Source organism: Cylas formicarius, unplaced genomic scaffold (genome assembly GCF_029955315.1).
Source record: "Cylas formicarius isolate icCylForm1 unplaced genomic scaffold, icCylForm1.1 PGA_scaffold_10__41_contigs__length_53128322, whole genome shotgun sequence".
NCBI lineage: Eukaryota > Metazoa > Arthropoda > Insecta > Coleoptera > Brentidae > Cylas > Cylas formicarius.
Genome location: NW_026844214.1, coordinates 3,225,547 through 3,249,930, shown reverse-complemented (window position 1 = coordinate 3,249,930; position 24,384 = coordinate 3,225,547). Strand labels below are relative to the sequence as shown.

At 33.8% G+C, this 24,384-nt stretch overlaps 1 protein-coding gene across 1 annotated transcript; it reads right to left on the bottom strand.

Moving 5' to 3' along the window:
• Nucleotides 1-2,649: 2,649 nt before the first annotated feature.
• On the bottom strand, nt 2,650-23,462 carry LOC132697627 (histidine decarboxylase). Its single transcript, XM_060663173.1, has 12 exons — nt 23,435-23,462; nt 19,679-19,965; nt 19,497-19,616; nt 19,067-19,345; nt 12,557-12,786; nt 9,340-9,410; nt 5,992-6,011; nt 5,127-5,225; nt 4,751-5,075; nt 3,182-3,346; nt 2,948-3,127; nt 2,650-2,856 (listed from the first exon to the last, which is right to left on the bottom strand). The coding sequence occupies exons 1-12, from the start codon at nt 23,460-23,462 to the stop codon at nt 2,666-2,668; spliced, it is 1,995 nt and encodes a 664-aa protein (XP_060519156.1). The 3' UTR covers nt 2,650-2,665.
• Between the last annotated feature and the right edge of the window lie 922 nt (nt 23,463-24,384).

Sequence of the window (24,384 nt, the reverse complement as noted above, 5' to 3'; positions counted from 1 at the left end):
CGTCCAGCTCTAACAATCTCATTATGGTAGCATATGCCAGTTTTGGTATCGTAAAAAACTAGCAATTAGCAACCAAACCAAAAATGGCATACGTATGTTTTTTATTTTTAGTTTGAATTGGTTTTTAAGTTAATAACATAGGGGAAAGTCAGATAAGTTTACGAATCTAAAATTTCAATTTTAACGTGTGGTGCTGCCATCCCACTGAGAGTAGACGAATTAGGTTTATGACATGTTACGGAATTCTAGACGCCAGTTATATTATGCGCTTGCGTTTGTTTTCCAAAGTGTTAGAATAATGTCGTTGTGTCATATCAGATTTTCCATTACTTTTTCAAGGTAGGAAATTATTAAATTATGTTGATTTTCTAGTTATAGCTTTTGTTTATTGCATACGAGTATAATTTTCGTTCGACACTTTGTTTTCGACGACTAAATTATTATTTTATTATTAAATAATGTATTAGTTTATGACAGCTGTTTAGGCAACACAGTGTCTTTATCAATTTATCAGATAAAGGCACGGCGTTGAAGAAACAGCTGTCATTAACAAATAAATAACTGTGAAAATCTGAATATTTTTTGTTCTAATTTAGTTGTGTTAAATGGATTTTCATCAAGTAAAAGTCACTTCAGTTTAATAATTTTTGAACTTTAACAGTTTTCTTTTGTAAAATGCCATTGACATACACCAGGAAGACTAGTAGACCATTTGGGTACTGAGACAAACTTAACAGCTACCTTAATTGCTATTGGCGAAGGACAGTCTTGCTATAGTGTTGCTTCACGATTCGAAATTCCTGAAGCTACCTTTGCAAAAAAGAGACGCCAAGGGTAGAACCTACCACGACAAGGCGGAAGATACCGATATACTATTAGTGAGACCCAAAGTGAGGATACATTTGCTAAACAGCATTTGGACTTACAAAAACTGAAGTTGGAGGACTTGCTTTTAATTATGCAGAGCAGAAAAACATGCTTCACAGATTCAACGAAAATGTAAGAATCGGAGCAAGGATTGGATACAATCTTTTTTACTCCTGAAGCTACCACAGTGGGTTTCAAAAAAGTCGCGGTCCAAAATTCTACAACCTATAATTTTAATGCAAGCAAAATTAATAATGCAGATGAGAGCGGACTCATCTGTGTCCAGGAAATTGTTTGCTCCGCAGCACTGGGGAATTTTGTCCTCGAGCTCAACAGAACTAGAGCCATTTGTGAAATATTGAAGTCATTTTCAACAGAATACTACCACTACTACAGAACGACCAGTTGCCCCACATTTCGCTGGATTGAATAAATTTTTGTCTAGAAAACGAAATCGTCATGGTGGTAGTCCCACCTTACACTAATCACAGGCTCGAGCCTTTAAACGTATCCTTTTTTGGACTTCTAAAACCATTGTTTTAACCCTAGTGAAGCCATGACTGGCAATTATATATTTTGCAATAAGTGCGGTAAACAGTATTTGAGCCACTAGTTTACTTGGCACGAGCGCAGCGAGTGTTTAATTAACAAGTGACTTAAAACCTCAACGTACGCTGCTATGTATGGTGTATAATTGAGCATTTTTGGAGAAGGGAGTATAAAAAACAATTGCCGGTTTTTTACTGAAGCGTATTGAAAGACCGCAATGGTTGGAAATGATGTACAGGGATTCAAAAGATGCGGAATTGAACCGTTTAGTCCTTACATTTTTGGCGAAGATTAAACCGCAAAAGAAGCATCAAAAACAAACTTCTTCAATATATACTTCAATAAATAACAAAGCCCACTGTTAATTCACAGCGCCAATATTCGTCGGAAGTTTCTCTGCTTGGAGAATCTGCGGAAAATTAGTATTCTCCACTCCAAGGCCAAAAGCTGCCGACTGGAAATAATAAACAGAGGCAGGATCGTAGCTTTATGGTAATAAAAATAATCGTCACCAGCTAAGCACGCCCCGAGGTGTCGAGAATTGGTGTGGGATTAAAAAAACCATAAGAAAATCCTGAGTTCAATGTTAATAAAAATGATAAAACTGAAGATGCCGTTGTTCAAAATACTGCCTTTCCCAAAATTTGGCCTAAAAATCAGAAAGAAAGAAAAGTGGTCGCAAGTTTAATTACCAGTAATCCAGTAAAAAATCAGCTAGATGAAAACTTTGAGGTTGAGAACTAGAAAGGAGAGATGAAAATGCGATAAGGAATAGGAAGAAGAACTATGCCCAGGTTGCAATGAACTCTTTGAGGATCCTCCCGTAGAGGTTTGCATTCAGTGTTCGAGATGTTTTAGTTTTTTCTGCCGTACATTATGGTTCAATGTTTATTCGATATTTAGGCTTACATATACACCAACGTATACTGAAAAAAAAATCACCTAGTTTAAAAAATAATATTTTCATTAACATCGCTTACCCGACTTTCCCCAAGTTAAATCAAAAAATCATTTTTAATCAACTCATTTTTTACCGGTTCAACCAATAGTTATTCTGGTAGTAAATGTAATGAGTTAAAAGTTAAAAAGTAAAAAAATAAAACAAAAATTACCAAAATTAGTTTGAAAAAATATTTAGGATAATAATGTCTCAATATTTTTACCATTTGAATCTAGAGCCGAACAAGCGATAATTCCAGATTGTACCAAGCTAATATTATGAATTAAAATTTCCTGCAGCAGCACTTTTTCATTTTTTTTCCTCCGGAATCTGCAAGGGCGTCGGAACCTTGTGACCGCACTTGTTGCAGATGTTGTTGACGTCCAAACAGTTGTTGATCGTCAGATTCGTTTGGTGATCAACTGACTTTGATCGTGTGTGACGCGACTGTGGAATGTTAAGACAGTCGTCTGTCGACGACTGATACTCGCTATCGTATTCTGAAACAATTTGAAACCATTCAAAAATCATCTTTAAGCCATTAGATTTAGCGTCGGGACACCCCAAAGGTTTCCAAATAGAAAAAATTACCTGGAGGACTGCTGGTTGGATCATCCAATTCGATAGAATCTTCAAGTAACGGCATCTTGTTATCGGGTGTCTTTGCAGAACTAGTTGGAGTAGTCTCGATGCCGTGAAAGAGGTCGAGCCTTGAATCCAGAGAAAACTGCTTTCCCGACATCAAAATGCCCTTGATTCTCCTTCGCATGGCTAGAAAAACGGCGAATCATATCACCGTTGATCGTCGGCAATTTGCAAAGTTACCTGGGCTGTCTTGGGCACCTTTTCTTAGAGTTACGGTTTTCGAGAACTGCTCCAAAACGTCGCCTTGGTCGTAAATAGCCGCAAAAGAAGCGTTAACTATCTTCGGAGACATGGGAACGTTAGATAACAGCAAACTTGACCCAAAATTCTCGTTCTGGCGGGTTTCTGAGAAAGACGCAAATACATGTATAATACGACCAAAAATCTAGTGCACTTATTGCTTTAAAATTTGAAATTATTAAGTATAACAGATGTTTATTCTGCATTAAGTAAGTCTTGCCTGAGATGGACCGTTACAAATATTTGTAGAAACTTGAAATTTGCATTTCAAATGTAACTAGACCGTTTTACATTTGATTAAGCATAGATGCTGCTGGGTATTTTTGAATAAGTAGAAGCGTTTATTTTAATCTATATTGCAATATGATATTCGACTGTGATCCTTCCAGTAAGTACGTATTTATGTACCTCATTCGCGAGCTTTGACCCTGCGAGGCTGTTTTCATTTGATAGTTCAAAGAGTACAGGTAAGTACCTGTACTTTATTTATCTTACAGGTAAGTTTGAAAATAATCATTTTTCCTTGTGTGCCTCTCGATTATTTTTGCGTCTTCTACATAGTTCTTCGATTTGTAAACAACGATTCAACAAGAATTCAGATAAATATTTATTTTGACCTTATAATTAAACATTCTTTAAAGGTTCTGGTTTCTTAACACTTTAAAATATGGAGACCTTAGAATGAAGCAGATATTCCCCTGTTAGAAGAAGACATGGAAAACAACGCAGAATTTTAAGACGAAGTGGAGGTGGTAGTCGAACCTAATGACAATTTAGAAGACGAACTACCTCAGCAAATAAAAAAACGGATCCATTTGTCAAGTGTGTATTAGAAGTGCCGTGCACATGGAAAACCCATAATAATTCTACATGCTAGGTCCAAAAATGGTTGGGCAGAAGATGCCTTATTTTTGTCTGCCAAAAACGTCAAAGATTCAAATGTGGATTACCATGATATCATGACAGTGGAAATATTTGAAGACTGGTTTGAAAATAATTTTTTGGCAAAACTATCTTCAAATACATCTGTTGGATAATGCCTCCATTCAGCCCAAATTAGAAAATTTCTAAATACATCTTTAAATAAAGAAGAATTTAAAGAATTTCTGTACAAAAATGTTTAAAGTTACAGTAGCGATAGTGATGATTTTTTAAGTGACTTTATTATTATTATATTTAATATTTTGTATATTAATAATGATACCATGTAGAAATGTACTGAAATAGAACGTAATAAATTGTTACTTTGTACTAATTTTTTATGTACATATTTCAAGAATTGCTCGGCGAAAAAGATTGAAAAAATACTTATATCCCGTTTCTTAGTGTGGGTAGATAAATTCCTAGGACGATCCTGGAATGGTTACGGGTAAGGGTCTGCTCGGCAGGGTGTTTATTAGGGGCTGCGGTTTGGGAGTAATGCACATTATTCAAAGTTAATTACAGGGTCGGTTTTAAAAGCACTATATTTTTGGTCGAAGTATAATTACATAAGTGAGCAAAACTCACCTCCTAATGGGACTTTGGTCCTCTTGGTCTTGCTGTCTTGAAGAATGTCATTCGTAACGAAAACTATCTCCTTCCAATCCTTTACTATATCTTCAAGAGTTGTCCTCGGTGACGTAACGGTAAAACGTATCACGTATTTTCCCTTTAAGCTAGCCGGCACGCAGTGGATGTTACCTCTCGAGTTCAATCTTTTGCACAAGGTTTCGGTGATGACGTTATCCCCCTTAAGTCTAAAAACTACCAGGCCCAGATGCCTTTTGGACGGAATTTCAAATCGGGTGTCGTTCTTAACGAATTGTTCGAATTTTTCCGCCAAGTGTACACCCTATGAGACCAACGAATCGTATTGTGCGTTCAGAAACTAAAATATACTTGCCTTTCTAATGTGTTCTTGGAGTCCCGTGATGCCGTAGTTTCGGATGACGAACCACAACTTCAACGAGCGAAATCTTTTGCTCAAAGGAATTTGCCAATGCTATAATGAAAAGGATAAAATACGGAGTCTCCTGAAGGCTAGTTGCCAAAATGGTGGGTTCGTGCAGGTACCCTTTGTGACGACTTAAATATGACTTATTTTGTTTATACAGTGTGTTGCATTTAAGACGATGAAACCCCTTTTGGCTATCTAAATAAATAGAGATTTGAAGTATCGCACAGTCATTCAGGTTGATGGTTCACCGTTTTAAACATATTCAACTGAAACCAGATTAAACTTTCTTTATTTAGTAATCACGTAGTAGCAGATAAGTTGCTGCAGTGTTTAACAGGATACATCCGCAACGTGCTTTCATAACACATTGTAAAGCGGCAGCTATAAATGCTCTTTTCAATGAAACTGACAAACAAAGTAATGAAAAAACTAAAAACACGAAATACGAAAACTTTTTCCGATATTTCTAACGCGGAGCAGAATATTGACCCCATTTTCGTGGATTCACAGTAGGCCGCGTTTAAAATTTGTATTTCTGTTGAGTATCTTGAAAATGTGACCCCTATCTGTATGACTGTACCAAAATGCAAAGCTGTATTTATTTGCATTTACATTACATATCTAATACATTATCATGCAAAAAAGGCATTTTCAAATTTGACCTAACCGCCCTCACTTAAAAATCTAACTTGGATATGGTCATTCGAGAAGAAATGACAAAGTTTTTATTTATTTTCGGAAATCTACCCATCCATTTTGACGACTACCTTTTGAGAACACCTCAAGGGAATAAGTAGGGATTTAATCTTACCATATAATCAATTGCGAGACCTAGATAAATATACATTTTCGTGAATAAATCACATTTGCTTACGGTGAAGTGCAGATATCGTTAAGGACACTTTAAAAACCTACTAATAACGATAGCTGTATATAATCAAGTTGAAATACTATATATTTCAAATATATATACTTCAAATTATAGAGGGTGTATCTTTCCAAAATATTTTTAAATATGCAGTGTTGCCGCTTCTATATAAACGTGGCAACATTTTGATTACTTTAAACTGCACCCCATGTATATCATTACATTTTTAGATTCTACGACAGAAATAAAGTAGATTTTGCTAAGGTTTATCGATACTTTTCTTTTGCCGTTTGCCGAATAAAAACCAATTGGCACCCTTGAAGAAATTTTAATCTTCAAGAGCCCAGTCATTCATTCCTGGCATACCATTTTAAAATGGAACATAAGGGGTGTTTTAAAAGTAAGAATTGGTCAAGGAGTAGCATGCTCCGTATAGTCCTTTTAATTTCGATTTCTTGAAACAAAATAGCGATTTTCGAACATTGATTTAATACACGGCTTACCTTGAAATTATAACCTAATATGTCAGCAACAATATGGTTTTCGCGGAGGTCGGTCAACAAAAACCGAATTAAATCAGCAAATTTGCAATGCTTTAAACATTAAAGAGGACATTTTTGTTAGTATTTTGAAATATCGCGACCTTTTGACTCAGTATTTAACAAAGGCGTTAGAGAAAGCATCTTAACTGGATCAGGTCCTACGTAACTGATAGAAAATGAAAATGAAAAAATCTTGCCTGTTGCCAGGACTATTTAACTTGCATGGGGATAGTCTTCTCTGTATGATGGTCTAATGTGTCATTCGCTGACGATTCCAGTGTAGTAATAACGAGAAAATTAAAACAAGTCAGAAAGACAAACTGAGAATCATCCATAAAATTAATGTCAATTGGGTGTCTAGCCAGCGGTATTACATTAAATATCAAGAAATCCGTGGCAATGGAATTTGCCGCCAAAAATGGAATAACGAATTCCAGCATTCTATTAAAAACTAATTAAAAATGCTTAAAAACGTTTATTTATTACTATTAACGACTATTAACTATCTGGCAGAAAATAAAGCTCACATTGTTTCCTAATAAAAAATATAGGAGTCTCAGTCGCCATAGATATTTTGAAATTAATATATTTTATTCTTGTACAATCTACTAATACTATCTACTACTATCTACTGCAGTCAAATGTCTATTAAAGGACACATCTTATCAGCGGACACCTTCCTTGTACGGCCCATTTTACGAGGTTAGCGCCAAAATTTCCCTGCCTGACATAGAAACAGCTCCAATATCACGATAAAACTTTGTCTTCTGTTAAATATATATCTTAGTAGGCTGCGAAAAAAAAATTTGAAGTCTTGCGTCAAATAATTTTTTATTGACAGCATTTTAAACAAGACGTGTCCGAACAAATGTCGCAAATAACGCAAATTGAGCATAGAGGAGCCAAAGAAGGGTTAGCACCTAAAATTATTAAAGAAAGGCTGGATGCTGTGTACGGCCAAAGTTCTCCTTTGTATTCTGTAGTGAAAGAATGTGTAATACATTTTCGAATGGGGCAGGAGTCCCTTGACAACGGCAAATACTGTTGCGATTGTGGTAGAGGTGGTATTGAGTGATCGACGTTTGAAGGTCGAGGAAATCTCAGAAATTACTAAGCTTTCTGATACAAGTGTTCGTCGAATCCTGCATGATGTATGATGGGTTTCTAAAAACCTTTTGACCTGTGATAGAAACTATTGTGACGGGAGATGAAACTATGGTTCTCTATTATGACCCTCTATCGAAAAAAGAATCAATGGAGTGGCGACGTAAGGCTGAAGCACCTCCAACAAAATTCAGAGTCTGCCAGTCAACAAACAAGGTGATGGCCACGATCTTTTGGGATTGTGAAGGAATTCTTTTGATAGGTTTTAAAGAAACTTATGCCACTGTCAATGGTAAATATTACGTAATATTATTACATAAATTGAGAGAAGACATACGTGTAAAACGTCGAGGAAAACAGCAGAGGCGTGCGTCTTTTGCACGATAATGCACCTGTCCATAGTGCTGGTGTTGCACAAGCTGCCATTTTAGAGTGTGGCTTTCAACACATAGAGCATCCTCCCTATAGCCTAGCGACTATTATTTGTTTGGATATTTGAAAAAGGACTTACGTGGACGACAGTTTAACGACGAAATTGAATTAAAAGAGGCTGTTTTAGCTCATTTTGCAGACAAGCCAAAATGATATATTTTTAAAGGGTTTGATTAAGTTGACTGTTACCTGATGATAGTCCATTATATACGTAATTTAATAAAAACAAACACTTGCTTTAAGATTACCACACACATGTTTATTGCTTTGACAATTGTTTCGATACACTGTACCCTCTTCAGAAAGAATTTCTAAACCCTGTGATAGTTAGTTTAGAGATTCTTTCTGAAGAAGGTACAGTGTACCGAAACAATTGTCAAATCAATAAACATGTGTGTGGTAATCTTAAAGCAAGTGTTTGTTTTTATTAAATTACGTATTTTTAATGGGATTGAGTTGTTAATAAAGAGATGTAATAAGTGTATGGAAGTTAAGGGGGATTATGTTGAAAAATAATAAAAAATTGTTACTCTACTTGGTTTCTTTTATATTCAGGCCGGTAAATTTTGGCGCAACCCTCGTAGTCTCTTAAACGGTAATTCTCTTTTGCGGACACGGACAGTGTTTTGTAATATTTTTATAATAACAATTCTTTCTGTATTCGGCGCTTGTAGCAATTTGTATCATATGCTGTAGGGGAAGTATTAAGATAATAAAATTAATCACAAAATGTGGTGATTCCCCGAATCATCCGTTGCGTTGTCGGTTTCTTTTGTGTTGTTCTCGCTTCAGTTCTTCAAGACAGTTTCTCACGTTGCAGTTAAAGTTTTTGAAGTATATAATGAAGAGAAGTTGAGAGTGCGGAAATTGTGAGAGCGTTCAGAGATTAAAAAGAAAAGTTAGGGGACCGAATTTACTTTTTTTCTTGTGCAGAATCTAAAAATCAAATGATATACAGGGATGCCATTTAAACCTAAGCAACATGCTGCCACGTTTATATAGAATCGGCAATACTGTATACTAATACTATACTATATAATTTGAAAATATTTTAGGACGATACAGCACATCTTCTCTGACATCATCCTGCATAATTTAAAGTAAATGTGTTGACCAGTTCGCCAGATACTTCCAAAAAAATAAAAACAGCCCTTTTTTATTTTTACGATCCTTCTAGCATTCTACCTATTAAAATCAAATTAAAAAGATTTACCTGAATATTCGTGGGTTAAATATAAAGGGTTTACGTTGAAAGCTCCGTGAAGTGCGCTGCTGTTTTTCACCCTTAAAAATAGAGAAGGTTACTTCGACCCATTGATACTTATAATGAAAACACGAATACAAGGATGGAACCTCCAAGAATGACCCATCATAGTTTTTAACATTTTAATTAACATGATTTAAGGGTTCCCAATCGAATCTTTTCCATACCTAATATTCCCAAATAATAACCAAATCTCAACAGAGATAAGGTTACTTTTGATTCGGTAAGCGAGAATAAACGTGGTGATCGTTTTCTCTAAAATAATTGAAAAGTTGATTAAAAAAAAGAATTGTGAAAAAATAGTTAAGGTTTCATATAAATTCCAATGTAGTCAGTAGGTCAGAATAGATAAATTTTGTAGCGAAACGTTAGAAAACAATAATCGACTTCCATATTGGGACCGGATCGTTGCCTTATTCCATTTATATCGTTAGATGGAATTTGTCAACCTTAATGCTCAATATTACAAATACACTGAGAAAATGAGATAGACTTCTCACATAGCTGTCCTCCAATAAACTAAAGATAAGTTTAAAAATCTTAAATAAAAAAAACAGTAAGCAATATTAATAAAAAAAATTAACAACCTTAATTTAGATAAAAGTAACATTCATAAAGTAAATCTGATTGGTTATGGTATTTCAAAAAGCAATTCCACATAAATAAAATATGGCGACTCATAAAAAGTAGAAAATTTTTGTAAATAAAACTTATAAATCTTAAAGCGATGTATAGGGTGTTTTTTTTCGATGTATAGAACTTTAAGTTGGCATTACTGTTCAAGATGGCGACCGATTTAACAGTTATCAAAGTGATTTTGGTTTGGTTTGGCAATTCATCACGAATAGACTTACGCCTGAACAACGCTTGCAAATAGTGCAATTTTATTTCGAAAATAACGGTTCTGTGCGGAATACGTATCGCGCGCTACGTCCATTTTATCGTCGACAAAATCGTCCATCAGAGCAGTTAATTCGATTAACCATTTTTGGCACCACGTTTACTCTTATTGATAACTCGCATCCCCAGAGACGCCGTACGGTGCGTACAGAAGAAGGTATTGCTGCTATAGAGCGTAGCATTGAGCAAGACCCGAATGAGTCAATCCGCCATCGAGCACAGGAATTGGATCTGTGTCCATCCACTTGATGGAAGATTTTGGGGAAGGATCTTGGTTTACGTGCTTACAAAATCCAACTCGTGCAAGAATTGAAGTCAAACGATCATCAAGTAAGGGGTCCAAAACGAGATTGCCGTTGTTCCCGATTTTCATAAGCGAATTTTGTTTAGCGATGAAGCGCACTTCTGGGTGAATGGCTACGTCAACAAACAAAACTGCCGCATTTGGAGCGAAGCTAATCTTCAAGTGTATGTCGAAACACCGTTACATCCAGAAAAACTGACTGTTTGGTGCGCTTTATGGGCTGGTGCAATCATTGATCCGTACTTCTTCAAAAACGATGATGGCCAGAACGTTACTGTCAATGGTGATCGGTATAGAGCTTTGATTACTAACTCTTTCATTCCTAAATTGAATAACCATGATGTCCACGAGACGTGGTTTCAACAAGACGGGGCAACATGTCATACAGCTCCGGCCACAATCGATTTATTGAAAGACACGTTTGGTGACCGTCTAATTTCACGTTTTGGACCTGTGAATTGGCCTCCAGGATCTTGTGATTTAACACCGCTAGACTACTTTCTGTGTAAAGTCATTGGTCTATGCGGATAAGCTACAAACCCTTGACCATTTGGAAGACAACATGTTGGAAAAAGTCATCGAAAATTGGACGTCCAGATTGGACTACATCCGCGCCAGTCGTGGCGGTCATATGCCAGAACTAATAGTTAAGATGTAATGCCACAAGATTAACTTTCGGATAAATAAAATTCATGTCAATCGAATAATCCATCGTTGTTTTATTGCAACTTAAAGTTCTATACATCGAAAAAAAAACAATCCTTAGGTTTCTAATGTATGTAGTTTGTTATTTTTGTATTGGAATAAACCCAAAATTTAATATGCACAATGTTTTACATTTTATTCTGCTTGAATTTGTTTTTTGTTTTGCTCTCTACTGAGTATTTTTGGATTTATGGCCATTTTTTTTGTCTAAAATGCCCTGTGTTTATTACTAAATACTTTTTGATGTATACATATTTTTACGAACAAAATGGTGGAAAATTTTCGATTCTTCTGAAAATATCACAAGAGATTAACAACAAAATCAATATAACCTAAACGTGAAAAATCAACGAATTAAGTACAATTCCTTCAAATAATAGCATTCGTTACAATACTTAATAAAATTGAAAGAGCGTTAATAGGAGTCATTAATGGCATTAATTCGTTAATGTCAATGTTAATTCATCAATATTATAAATGTAATTAATGCATGTGCGGGGTGTTTCATTTGTTTTTTTCACACAATTATTATTAATATTTTTCATTTTGACTCACCCTTTATAAATTATTGGACCTAACTTCAAGACAAGACAGATAGAGCAAATGACTGTACTACTTCATAAAATTGGCACATGGCGTTTTTGACGAAAACACCCAGTGTAGACCATAACAACATTACATTGGGTGATTGACTATAAAACAGAATATCTATTAAAGCCATAATATACTGAGTGTTCCTTTTAAAAATGTATAGGTTTGTTTTACCACATATTTATGAATCGCCCTGTATATTTGGGAAAAAAGTAAAATCGATCCTTTTAGTCTCATCTACAACTTTTGTAATTAACATTTTTCTCTAAAACAAATAATAAACGGGATATATTACTTTGCCATACTATTTGTACACCCTGTGTATAAAATTCTGATTTTTTAAATCACTTACGATACATCGATATCAATAATCACAGCACAAGAGTCCAAAGAAATATCAAACCCGGATCGGTTTAAATAATCTTATTCAGCTAGCATCGAAATGTTTCAAGAGTTTAACTGCAAATTATTAATTAATTTTAGTTAATTAATTAAATGAATTATTATATTTCTTAAAAACAACTATTGCAACAAAATTATTATAACGTAGCACTAATCACAGTCTAGTAATTTAAGCCTCGAACTGTCGACATCACTGATTTCACTCAAAAAACAAATGGTAATATTTGGTTACTTTTATTTGCTAAAAAAACCACATAAACTTACCACATCGCAGTACAGTCGAAATGTACCATAAGCCATTTAGATGGGTTGAAAGCGATGGAGTTTGCCTTATCGATACCCTTCAGCCACACTCTGAACTCAGGACATATGAATGCAGATCCGGCATACGCGGCATCTACATGACACCAGACCAGTTCGTTGTAGCACACCTCGCTTATCTCCTCCAAATTGTCGAACGCGCAAGAACCTGTGGTACCCAAAGTAGCGCATACCTGGGATTCAAAATAGTTACATGGATTTCATTTGCTAAGCTCGGCCTCGACCTGTCGGCATAAACTTATCCAAGGGCCTACCGAACAACATTGCCGTCATTTTTTTTTTTGTATATACAGAATGAGTCAACGATAGAGTTAAGTTATTGTCTCATAAAATACTTGTTTCCACAATTGCACAAAATTAACGATTAGTTTTAAAGATAGATCGCTCGTATTTGATATTAGCGTTATTCGAAAAAGATATGTAACGGAATTTCAGACAGTCTCGATTCTCTTAAATGGCAAACTAGATATACCTATACAATTTTCTTTTTAAATCTTACAAGGACCTACAACGTTTATTAAGTATATTATATACGCAAAAGGAAAAAGCGGAACAACCCAGAATGGTGGACAAAACAAGTGGAGAATGTAATTAAAGAGAAGAAGAAGGCATATCACCACTGGCTAAACACCAAAAGGGTTGAAGATAGAGAGATATATGCAGAACTAAATAAAGAAGCAAAAAGACTAGTTGAAAGAAGCGAAAATGAGCGCTGGGAAAAGACATGCGAAGAAGTAGGTAGATTCATGGGCGGCACAAGAGTATCGGAAGCATGGAAAATAATGAAGAATCTAAGGAAAAGTACAAAGGAGACCAGTAAATTAAACGTAATTGGGGTAGAAACATGGAGAAAGTATTATAAAACGCTACTAACTGAAAATAGGCCAGAATTCCAAATGGACGGTATAGACATAAATATAGACGATCATGTACATAAAATCACAATAACAGAAATTAAAAGAGTCCTAAGGAATCGAAAAACAAAAAAGCCGCTGGACCCGGAGACATGCCCATAGAGCTAATAAAGAATGCACCAGATATATTACTAAAACTATTAGAAGAACTATTCAATAAATGTTTACACGGAGATCAAATACCCGAGGACTGGAATTTAGGATATATTGGCTCTATATATAAAAAAGGAGATAAAAAGTTGTGTCATAATTACAGAGGCATAACGGTTATTAGGTCAATGGGGAGGTTGTACGGTCGAATACTCAAAAGAAGAATAGAAGACAACTTCCAAGAAATAGAAGAACAAAGCGGTTTTCGAACGGGAAGATCCTGTATAGATAATATATTTGTCTTGCGACAAGTAATGGAAAAATCGTAGAGCCCACGACTTAACTACCCATTTAGTATTTATAGATCTTGAAAAAGCATATGACACGGTACCCTTAAAGAAAATGTTTGAAGTATTAATGACAACCGGACTCAACAATGTATATGTGAGAGCCATCTGGAACCTAATTAAAGATGCAACGAGTGTAATCAAGACAGGAGTACATATATCGAACGTGAACAAAGGATTATTCAAAATATATATTCAGGAAGCCCTAAGAGAGTGGAGGGAAAAAATAGCAAGTATGGGGGTAAATATAGATGACAAATATTTGACGAGCTTTTTTTTTGCAGAGGATCAAGTGATTATAGCTTGCGATGCAGACGACGCGGATTACATGCTAAGAAAACTGAAAGAACACTATGAGAATTGGGGACTGAATATGAATATGCAGAAGACTGAATATATGTAAGTAGGGGGAAAACACGAAGATGAAGATCCTGAACTATATATTAGAAAAATAAAAAGAGCTACAAATTATTAGTACTTGGGAAGCCTCATAACGGAAGAAGGTAATTCAAAACCAGACATTCAAAATAGAGTTCAGCAGGGAAGAAGAGCAACTCAAGCGCTTGATTCCTTGTTGTGGTCCAACGGTATTAAAATAGGTACGAAAATTAGAATATATGAAGCAATTGTGGAACCCATCTTAACGTACGGCGCAGAATGCTGACAAATGACGAAGAACGAAGAAAGTTATCGACACAGTAGAAATGGAAGAACAGGGAGAATACATACCAGCACTGACCGAATAGAAACTAGACAACTTATATGGTATGGGTACGTACAGAGAAAAAGAGCACTAAAATATACCCCCAGAAACAGAGGAAAAAAAGAAAGACCTCTGACCTCATGGAACGATGGTATAAGAAATATAAAGAAGATGAGTGGAGGAATAAAGCTAAATGGCGGTCAAAATGTGGGATGCGGCAGTATATATATATATATATATATATATATATATATATATATATATATATATATATATATATATATATATACGTATACGTATATGTATTAATATTAATAAAAATGTTGAAGAATTATGAAACAAATTCAAAACAAAATTTGAAAATGTTTATTTAATTGGTCACGTTTTTTGAGCCACCCTCCATACTTTAAAATAATGTTAAATCGTGCATACCAATAATCTTCCAACTTTTGTATTTATCATTTTCTCATAACTTTTGAAACCAAAGAGATAATGAACTTCAGTTTTTTCATTGGTTCACCCTGAAGTGAATAATAATAATGGTAATAATAATAATCTTTATTTCCATTAGTCCAAATATTGTACAAGGCGGTCCGTTTATACAGGAACTACAAGAGATTTAACAGAAAGTCAATATTCAAAAGTTGCTTTTTTCATTTAAAAATTCACTGATAATAAGTAGCACCATCTTGTTGCCAAATTAAGTTCTTATGTTCTATTTCAAGAATTTTATTCCAAATGAGAAGCTCAGTATTACTTCTTTATAAATCTAAAAATCTCACGGCTGTCAAATTTTCTTCATTCATTCATTCATTTCTTCTTTCTCATTTATTTGTCCTAAATTCACAATGTTTATTTCCAGAACTCCAGTAATGCATATTTTTTTCGATTATGTATTGTTACTGATGTAATAAATTAAAATTATTAAATGAAATAATATTTATTGATTTATTTATTATCTAATAAAGAATAATATTTAACGGCATCTGAAATAACCAGTAATTTCATTAAAAAATATATTAGAAACGCTTTTACAATTAAGTCAGAAAGCGTAGAAATTTAATTAATTGCGTTAATATTGCTTGAGAATTGATAAAAATCGTGAATACATTCGAAACGGTACATCATAGGCCAATGTTCACATATATCGTTGGATTCGTCTTTTAATGCAAAAATATACACGGTGCTTGATTTAAACAAAGTCGAGAGAAGTGACATTTTGCGAAACATCGCAACACCGCGTACTGTATAAAAAAATTTAAATTTTGAATATTGTCTCAGAAAAAGTACTGTTTTCGAAAATATGGTGCTTTAAATACCGACATATAAATATTTGTCGTTTATAATATCGTTGGATTCGTCTTTTAATGCAAAAATATACACGATGCTTGCTTTGAACAAAATTGAGAGAAGTGACATTTTGCGAAACGTCGCAACACCGCGTACTGTATAAAAAATTTTCAATTTTGAATATTGTCTCAGAAAAAGTACTTTTTTCGAAAATATGGTGCTTTAAATACCGACATATATAGTTGGATTCATCTTTTAAAGGGGTACTGAAAAATGTAATAAAATATAGAGTGTCCCAGTTAAAAAAATGTAACTTTATTTGACCACCATGTAATTGATTGCCAACTGAAACAATACGAAAAAATTAAAGATCATTTTACTAGAAACAACTTTTGTATTCATTTTTCTTTTTCTTCTTGAGTTATGGGCCCCCCTTAAACCGGTCACCTTGTACAATTTTATGGATCGACTATACATGCGCCCTCGCACTCTGATCTTCGCAACTAAAAATGTTCTTATATTCTATATAGTTCGCTATAACAAGCGCCAGTCCCGCAGAAAGGATTATTTATCGTATCTAAGAAAAAGTTTCCCCAGAAATAACTAATTAGTAGAATCTTCTTAAACTGATTGGAGTCCGGGGGCTTAAATCCCTTGTTTGCAATTAATTCGGTCAGTTGTTTTTCAAAATTGCTCCGCTTGATTTATTCTTCGGCGAAGAATATCAGCGGTATTTACAGTTCCCAGCAGTCTCGAGCAATTAGAAAGAGTACGGCGGGAAAATGAACTTTAAAAGTTGCGAAATCCATATTATGTATTGCCTGCAAAATGGCTACGTAATTTATAACAATTTAATACTAATGGAGAAATATTTCGAGAAGAAATAATCAAGAAAACGGGACAATTCGACTTTCTACTTCCATCGTTCTCTTTTATCAATGTTATGGTTGGTTTATTTGCATAGACAATACATTGCATAGGAAAAAGAAGAAAAAAGAAAAGGCAATTAATCTTTTACTTTGAAAAACGTTGAAGATTTATCTTCATGTTTGAAAAGTTATTATAATGTTCAGAGAACAGAAAATCACTTTAGATTTGCAAATATTTTATAGAAAAATTATCACAATTTGTATGTTTCAGTCAGAAACAAAGACGTTACATTTTAAACGATTTTAATTGAATTGAGTTGATTGAATTGTAATTTTATCAGACCCAGAGTTTGGGTATTCAGCATTCACAGCGTGTTTTCCAGTCAAGGTTTTTGTGTCACTGCATAAGATTAGAAATTTTATATTGTCGTCAAATATGTCCTGTTATGGTCCAATTGAATTTCTAATTTATTTACACTCTCAATATTTTGAAAAAAAGACGAAGTGTATAGGATTTTCCCGTATAGTTTTGCACCGTATCTAAAGGAAAAAAAATGAAAATGCCAATCGTTGACGCGTTAATATTTTTTTAATTGGACGCCCCGTATAATATTTTATATTCTTAATGGAATTTTGTTTATTTTAAATATGATATTTAATCCGTTAGTTTTGGAAATATAATTGTTCAAAATTTGTTTAAGTCTTAAAACTTAGCGAGCCATGATAAACATAATCATAACGAATCAACGAACGATGACATTTGACATTGGGTCAAAATGGCATCCTAAAAAAAGATGCAGGTTAAAGGAGTTAACATTGTTGCAACATGTATATAACTTATGATTATTTATCTTAATCAAACTTGTTTTCATTTACCTATTTTATGAGCAAAATTTTATTTTGGTTATGTTTATAAAATATATGTATACGTCATGATACAGTAAAATTAGAATTGTTCAATATGTTAAAAACATATAATAATAAATAATAGAGGGAAGAGAAAAAGCAAACGACTCGCTAGACAATAATAAATGCTGTAAAATCATTAACATTTGTAATATATTCATTTCCTTCCAAATTGTCAAGAAAACCCTATGTGCTTAGTTGCAAGTGGTAAATATAATTTTTACCTTTTCAAGAAGCGATGAAAACAAAACTCTCTATTATACTTTTGTCAGGAAAGATTATGTTCGTATGTTTGGTAATGTCTCCAAAAAATAAAATCTGTTATTATTATGCTATTAATGTCAAAATGTCAGTCAACAATTTCCTTTATGATAGCAACTGTATTGGATAGGAAGATATTAATCATTAAACAATCCTTAAGAAAAAATGGGGTATGGGTATCTATCTACATACTCTCAAAGGTCAGATATACATTTATCATAACTTTTAAATACAAATCAACCTTGTTAACGTCTTCTCTTGATATATTTGGTTATTGACCAACTTTTATAGTGTAGTGTTATTTTATATATATATATATATATATATATATATATATATATATATATATATATATATATATATATATATATATATATATATATATATATATATATATATATATATATATATATATATATATATATATATATATATATATATATATATATATTGAATTAATACAATTAATATATCAATCTTTCTTGTTCTGTATCTTTCTTGTTAGCATTTATTATAGAGGGTGAATCGAAAAGATTTAAATTTGATAAGAATTTCAATGATCACTTTTTAACTTTTAATTCAGGTACAATGTTGCAGAATGTTGCAGAAACCAAATAAGTAAAATTTAGCGGGTAGGGGGGTGGGGAGACGGTCACAGAACATCTTTATCAGTTAATATGAAGTATACAATTAGTCAGCCCAAATTAAAAAAAAAAATAGAAATATATTATTTTTAAAATAATGTTCAACGTCCTGTATTTTTGAAAATGAAAAATAGCATAGTAATAAATTAAATAAAAAGTTTTCATACAAACAATCAGTCATTGACGAGTTGATCTATTCATTCTACTCACCCTGTATGATATCAAATAACTAACTAAGAAATTAAGTTTCACTTTTCAAGATTTTTGATCACGTTATAATTTTCTGGGCTCTAAAATATTGTGACCTATTTTTTCGATTCTTAAACTTAAAAATTGTGAAGAAACAATTTGAGTCAATGGCAAAAGAAATGAAAGATTTGAATACGATTTTATTCACTCCTACGAGCGTACCAAAAAATGTTCACTCACCCAAAACGGGATTAATCCATTTTCCCTGTCCTTTTTTATCGTCTTTAACAAATTCGCGCCAGTCATCGAATAATTTTCGTCACTTTCCACGTATCTCAAGGTAACCAGACCAATCAGCGCGGCCTTTTCAACGCTCGAGTGGGCTTGGTCGGAACAATAGGCGACAAGTTTTCCATTAATTTCGTGTTTACTGGCCCCCGGGTACAAACTTTCATACATTTTTATGGCCACGTATCTGCCGGCTAGCAAACTTATTAGCGTGCATTCACTGGCAGTAGTCTGGAAATAAAAATCGGTCATATCAGAATTTTTTTAAACGGTAAATTTCACGTTCATTCGAATATTTCATTCTTTCACACTTTTGACTACTCTCAGGACACTTTAAACAAAAGTCCTTGGCTGAGGCACAGATAACAAAAGCGATAATCACCTGTATCACTCCTCCACCATCTCCTCCTTTCCTATGGAGAAACTCTTCCGGCAAACCAATCATTTTCCCAAGCCAATTCATCACCACCATTTCCAGTTCGGTACAAACGGGACTAGAAGCCTGTAAAAAAGAGTTTCCAGGTCATTCCATATACACATAGTATATAATTTCGCATTCCTTACCCAAGTAAACCCTACGCAATTGATGGCATTGGTGAGCATTTCGCCCAGCATGGAAGGGTAACTATTGAGTGCCGGAAAGTAAGCGTGCATATGGGGGCTCTGCCAGTGGGTAGTCCCCGGCATAATAACGGTTTCCATGTCCTTAAATATGTCGCTCCACTGCTCCCCCTTCAAGGGGGCTGCTTCGGGGATCAGGTCGCGTATAAACCCAGGTTTTTTGTCGGGAAAAACTCTCCTATTTCTTATGTTTTCCAGATAGTCGACTATGTAGTCGATAACCTCTTTTCCTGCAAAGGTTACACAGACCTATACCGCATTTCCAAAAAGAAAAAAGCAAAAGAACCATTTTGGGGAGATTTTCTCATGAGTGAAACAATCACGAGGTTTGTACCATATACTATTTAACATCACTGGACATTTTATATTTAACATGTTAATTTTTTTAGGTCTGTTCCGTCTTATTGACAATTTTGATAATAATACAAGAAAAACGCTGTTTTTTCTGTGTAGGTTTATTTATACACCGCACCTAATCTTTGTGTTATTTCTAAAACTGTAATAGAGACTAAGAGAAACCCCTTCTTTCACTGCATATATTATTAGATATGTATTTTATAAACATACGTTTTTGTTGTCTTTGCATGATTTTATTTTTTGTGGCTTTTAACCATCAAGTCGATTTATTTTTGACTACCTTTAACTAAACTAACCCTATTTATAATATATATAAAAATTATAATTATTTATTAAAAAGTATTTCATAAAAAAAACGTTAAATCCATATTATCTCAAGCATAAAAAAAATAAAAAAATACTTTTTGCTCTGAAATTATTTATTTTGTTGCAGTTAAGAATATATTACATGTGTCAAAAAAAAATAAAACTGTAAACATACAAAACGATATTGCTGCGTAACCAAACCACTGGGAAAAAACATTAAAAAATGTTTTGGGGCACATAAGATGTAACATATTATTCATACATAAATATAGAAAAGAAATACAAATTCGACACTTTGATACAAAAAAAGCACATAATATTTTATGGTGCGTGAGCGCACCACTGGTAACACCCGGTTTCATTTTTGGTGATATTTTACAAAACATGAAGTATGTAAATGCACATTACACTTATTACAAAATTAAATTGTGTGGCTGTGGCAGATTTTATATCTCCTTCGGACTTTATTAGCATGAACAATCATGAGGTATGGTAGGTGCAAGATTACTTTGAGTCTCTGGGAAATCTTTTGTTCGTTGACAATATTATACAATTTCCATGCATCCACTACTAAAATATCAAGTGAGTTACAAAATAAAGGCCAACACCATTTTTTCCCAAATACCTGGCACCTGTGATTAGCAATTCCGTTATCGTGTAAATCTACCCGCGCCATGTATCTATTGTATTGGGCAATTACATAAGGTGGGGGTATATTTATATCTTTCCGTTCTTTTCTATTATAGCGTTTTACATGTTGGACAGGATCTACACTAGAAACATTACTTGCCACAGTTACAACTGAATTGTCGTGCCAACGGACAATATAAATTTTTGATTCAGATACATATGCTGAAAGATTGAACATTTGTTTGTTCTATTTTTCCGGATAGTAACGGTGGAAAAATAACATTTAGATCTTAAATGTACAAATAGTTTGAATGATGAAAAAAAAAATGTCAAAAAAAATTGATTTACTGGTTTATCTACAACAGAAAGTAGGCTCATGACCACGTCACCGCCAAGACCAATCAGAATGGGGTTTATTTTGAGCAGCACCATATGGAAGTGAATAAAATAGGTACCCATCAGATGAACAAAGGCACCAAAGCTAGAAGCCAAAAAGAACTGCCTTACCCCTTATAAACATTTTGCAGGAATGGCGGCCAAAGTAAGGTGCAATTTGTTGATCTATGGATAAGTTGAACGATAATATGCAAAACTGACTTTTATTGATTACATCAAAGAAGGATCTAACGTTTGAAAATTTATCATTTTTATCCAACAAATTATTGTCAGATAAGTGCAAGTTTTGTTTTATCAATTGGGATCTATTGCGGCTCATACATTTTTTTATGAAATCAATTCCTTAATCTTCATCAGTAGACCAATGTGTGTGTGAGTGTACTCAATCTGACCTTTCTTCCATTTGACAGTAGAAACAAGCCTGTCTTTTGCAGAAAGCCTATGTCTTCTTTTGAATTGCAGGCATTCATCCTCTGATGTGTCCCATTCAGGTTTAGTAGTTGATGAATTACAGCACTGTTGAAGGACAGCTGTATCATTCGGTGCATGTAACTAGAAAATTCCAACTATATCAGTTGGTTCCCCAAACTCTTGTAGATTAATATTATCGTTCATATCTTCTTCGTCAGTCAAGGTATCCACGACGAGTGGAATATCGACCGCATCAGTATGTTTTGTAAATATTTTTTCAGGTTATTTTTAGCATAAATTTACATGAATGGAATGCTACAATACATAAGAATACGTAAATCCAAATAATACTTACGACTTTCATTTTTATTGTCCTCATCCATCACGATCTCTTCCATAGCCGCCCCTAACTCCTTTTGAGTGAAATGTAACGTTCACTGCACAAGGCACAAACTAATACTAAAGAACACGTTAATTGTTCGATGTTTATTCTATATGCGCTGACTTGTCTAGACTTGTAATAACAAAGTTTTGTTTCACAGATAAAACCAGTGATGCATTCAAGCACCAGTAAATATTTTCAAAAAATAAAGCATAATCAATATAGTATTTCCAATGTACGTTTTCTGCGATGTAATCTACATGCTATAGACTTAACAAAAATGGCAATACAAATCGAAAATATTTTTTTTACTATTTTGGATTTACTTGATGTGATAAAAATTTATCTACCGCTTTTGTTAACTTTTGAAGTGATATATAAGGTATTTCTTTTACACATAAATTAGCGATTTCTATGGTTTTATGTCCTTTAGTAGTGATAATAATAAAATTTCTAAATGGATGTGCAAAAATATTTCCTGGATGAGACAAAAAAATCATAGAATAGGTGCATTAACGCACCACTGGGACAAAATGGGTTATTGATTAATAACTATTTTTCTATGGATTAAAAAAATTTAGTATTGGTATTTATAAAATTTTCGAAAGCTCTGGCTTTAGGCTAAATCCAAAGAATTTTTAACCGGTCCATTTTACCTCTGGTATTACGTAAAGGGCTAAAAATGTACACCCTCCCTTACTAGATAGGTAGTAGCTGTGTAATGAACACAAAATTCGGGATATCATCATATCCAGCAAAATGTTTATTTTTAAGCTTTATAATAAGGAAAAACGTTAAGAAGTTGACTCACCTGCTTATTTTCTGTTTACTGCAAAAAGTACTAATTGCCTAATTTTTAAATAAATTTGTTCTATATTTTAGAGTTTATTGTGTATGAAAAAACAAGGCGACAAGCAACAAATCTGGCAATTTAATTTTGATCAAATCGAAAATCTATTTGCATCCAAATCGGCATTGATACGGAATCCTATAAAATTGACGTCGGAACAAACGGAACATAAACGTCATTCTAAACGTAAGATATTGATCACTTAAACTCTCCTTATTTGAACAAATCTTAATTTCGTTTTATTGTTAACAACGAGGCCGCGCGAGTTGGACTTTTTAAATATTTTTCATTTACTTTTGCAATGCAAATGGTAATACAACTAACCTTATAAAGAATTTCAACGTTTTAAAAATCGAAGGGCGCTTACCTTGGACCCTAAAGTCTTCGCCGTCCATAGTCGCAAATCTAAAATAATTTCTTAATTAAATTAACAATTGCGCATAAAACGGCTAAAAAATAGAGCTCGTTGCGGAACACGGGGAATTTTAACGGAGAGACCAGAAAAATCGACAAAACGGCGATATTATTTAAACAAACTGCGAAAGCGTAATGACAATCGTGAAAATTTGAAACACACACCGTAACGGTTCGCAAAGGGAATCGCAGCAGGCACTGAACAAACCGAAGCCAAAACTGTACACAGATAAAGCAACAAGTAATGTGACGATCCCTTTTATAAGGTTTCCGCCTCCGGACAGAGCGAAGAATTAATATAGGGTTTTATTTTCCGACTATCGACCTACTAGGATAATCTGACGCGATAAAATTTATTGAAACTAAAACTTGGTGAAGAAAAATACGTGCAAACCTAGTTTTATTTTATTTTATTTTACAGTAACAGATTACACTACTTAAATCCTTTACTTCGCACCAGAAATATAGTGCTTTTACAACCGACTCTGTGATTAACTTTGCTTACTGTTTATCATTTCAAAACCTCTTATAGAGCACCCTGCCGAGCAGACCCTTACCTACACTAACAAGCGAGCAATTCAATAAACATGTACATAAAAAAATTAGTACAAAGTAACAATTTACTCCGTTCATTTTCATTACATTTCTACATAGTATCACCATTAATACACAAAATATTAAATATAATAATAATAAAGTAACAGCCACTTAAAAAATCGCCACTATCGCTACTGTCGTTACTGTTCTTCTTCTTTTTTTATTACTCGTTTTTCACAGTTAGTCCAGCTTTGTACTGATATTTTAGCTACCTCTTGACGAATTACGTTTATCGTACTATCACTAAATTTTGGTGCAGTGCTGTTTCTGCTTCTATGCGCTTCCAACTCAGACCAAATCATCTCA

Bases quoted from the DNA above. Each gene is read 5' to 3' on its own strand.
- LOC132697627 (XM_060663173.1), bottom strand. From the start codon at position 23,462: ATGGACGGCGAAGACTTTAGGGTCCAAG. The intron at 9,411-12,556 runs GTAAGTTTATGT...TCTATTTTTAAG, and splicing joins TTCGACTGTACTGCGATGTG to GGTGAAAAACAGCAGCGCAC. The intron at 5,226-5,991 runs GTAAGATTAAAT...TTTTCATTATAG, and splicing joins GTCTCGCAATTGATTATATG to CATTGGCAAATTCCTTTGAG.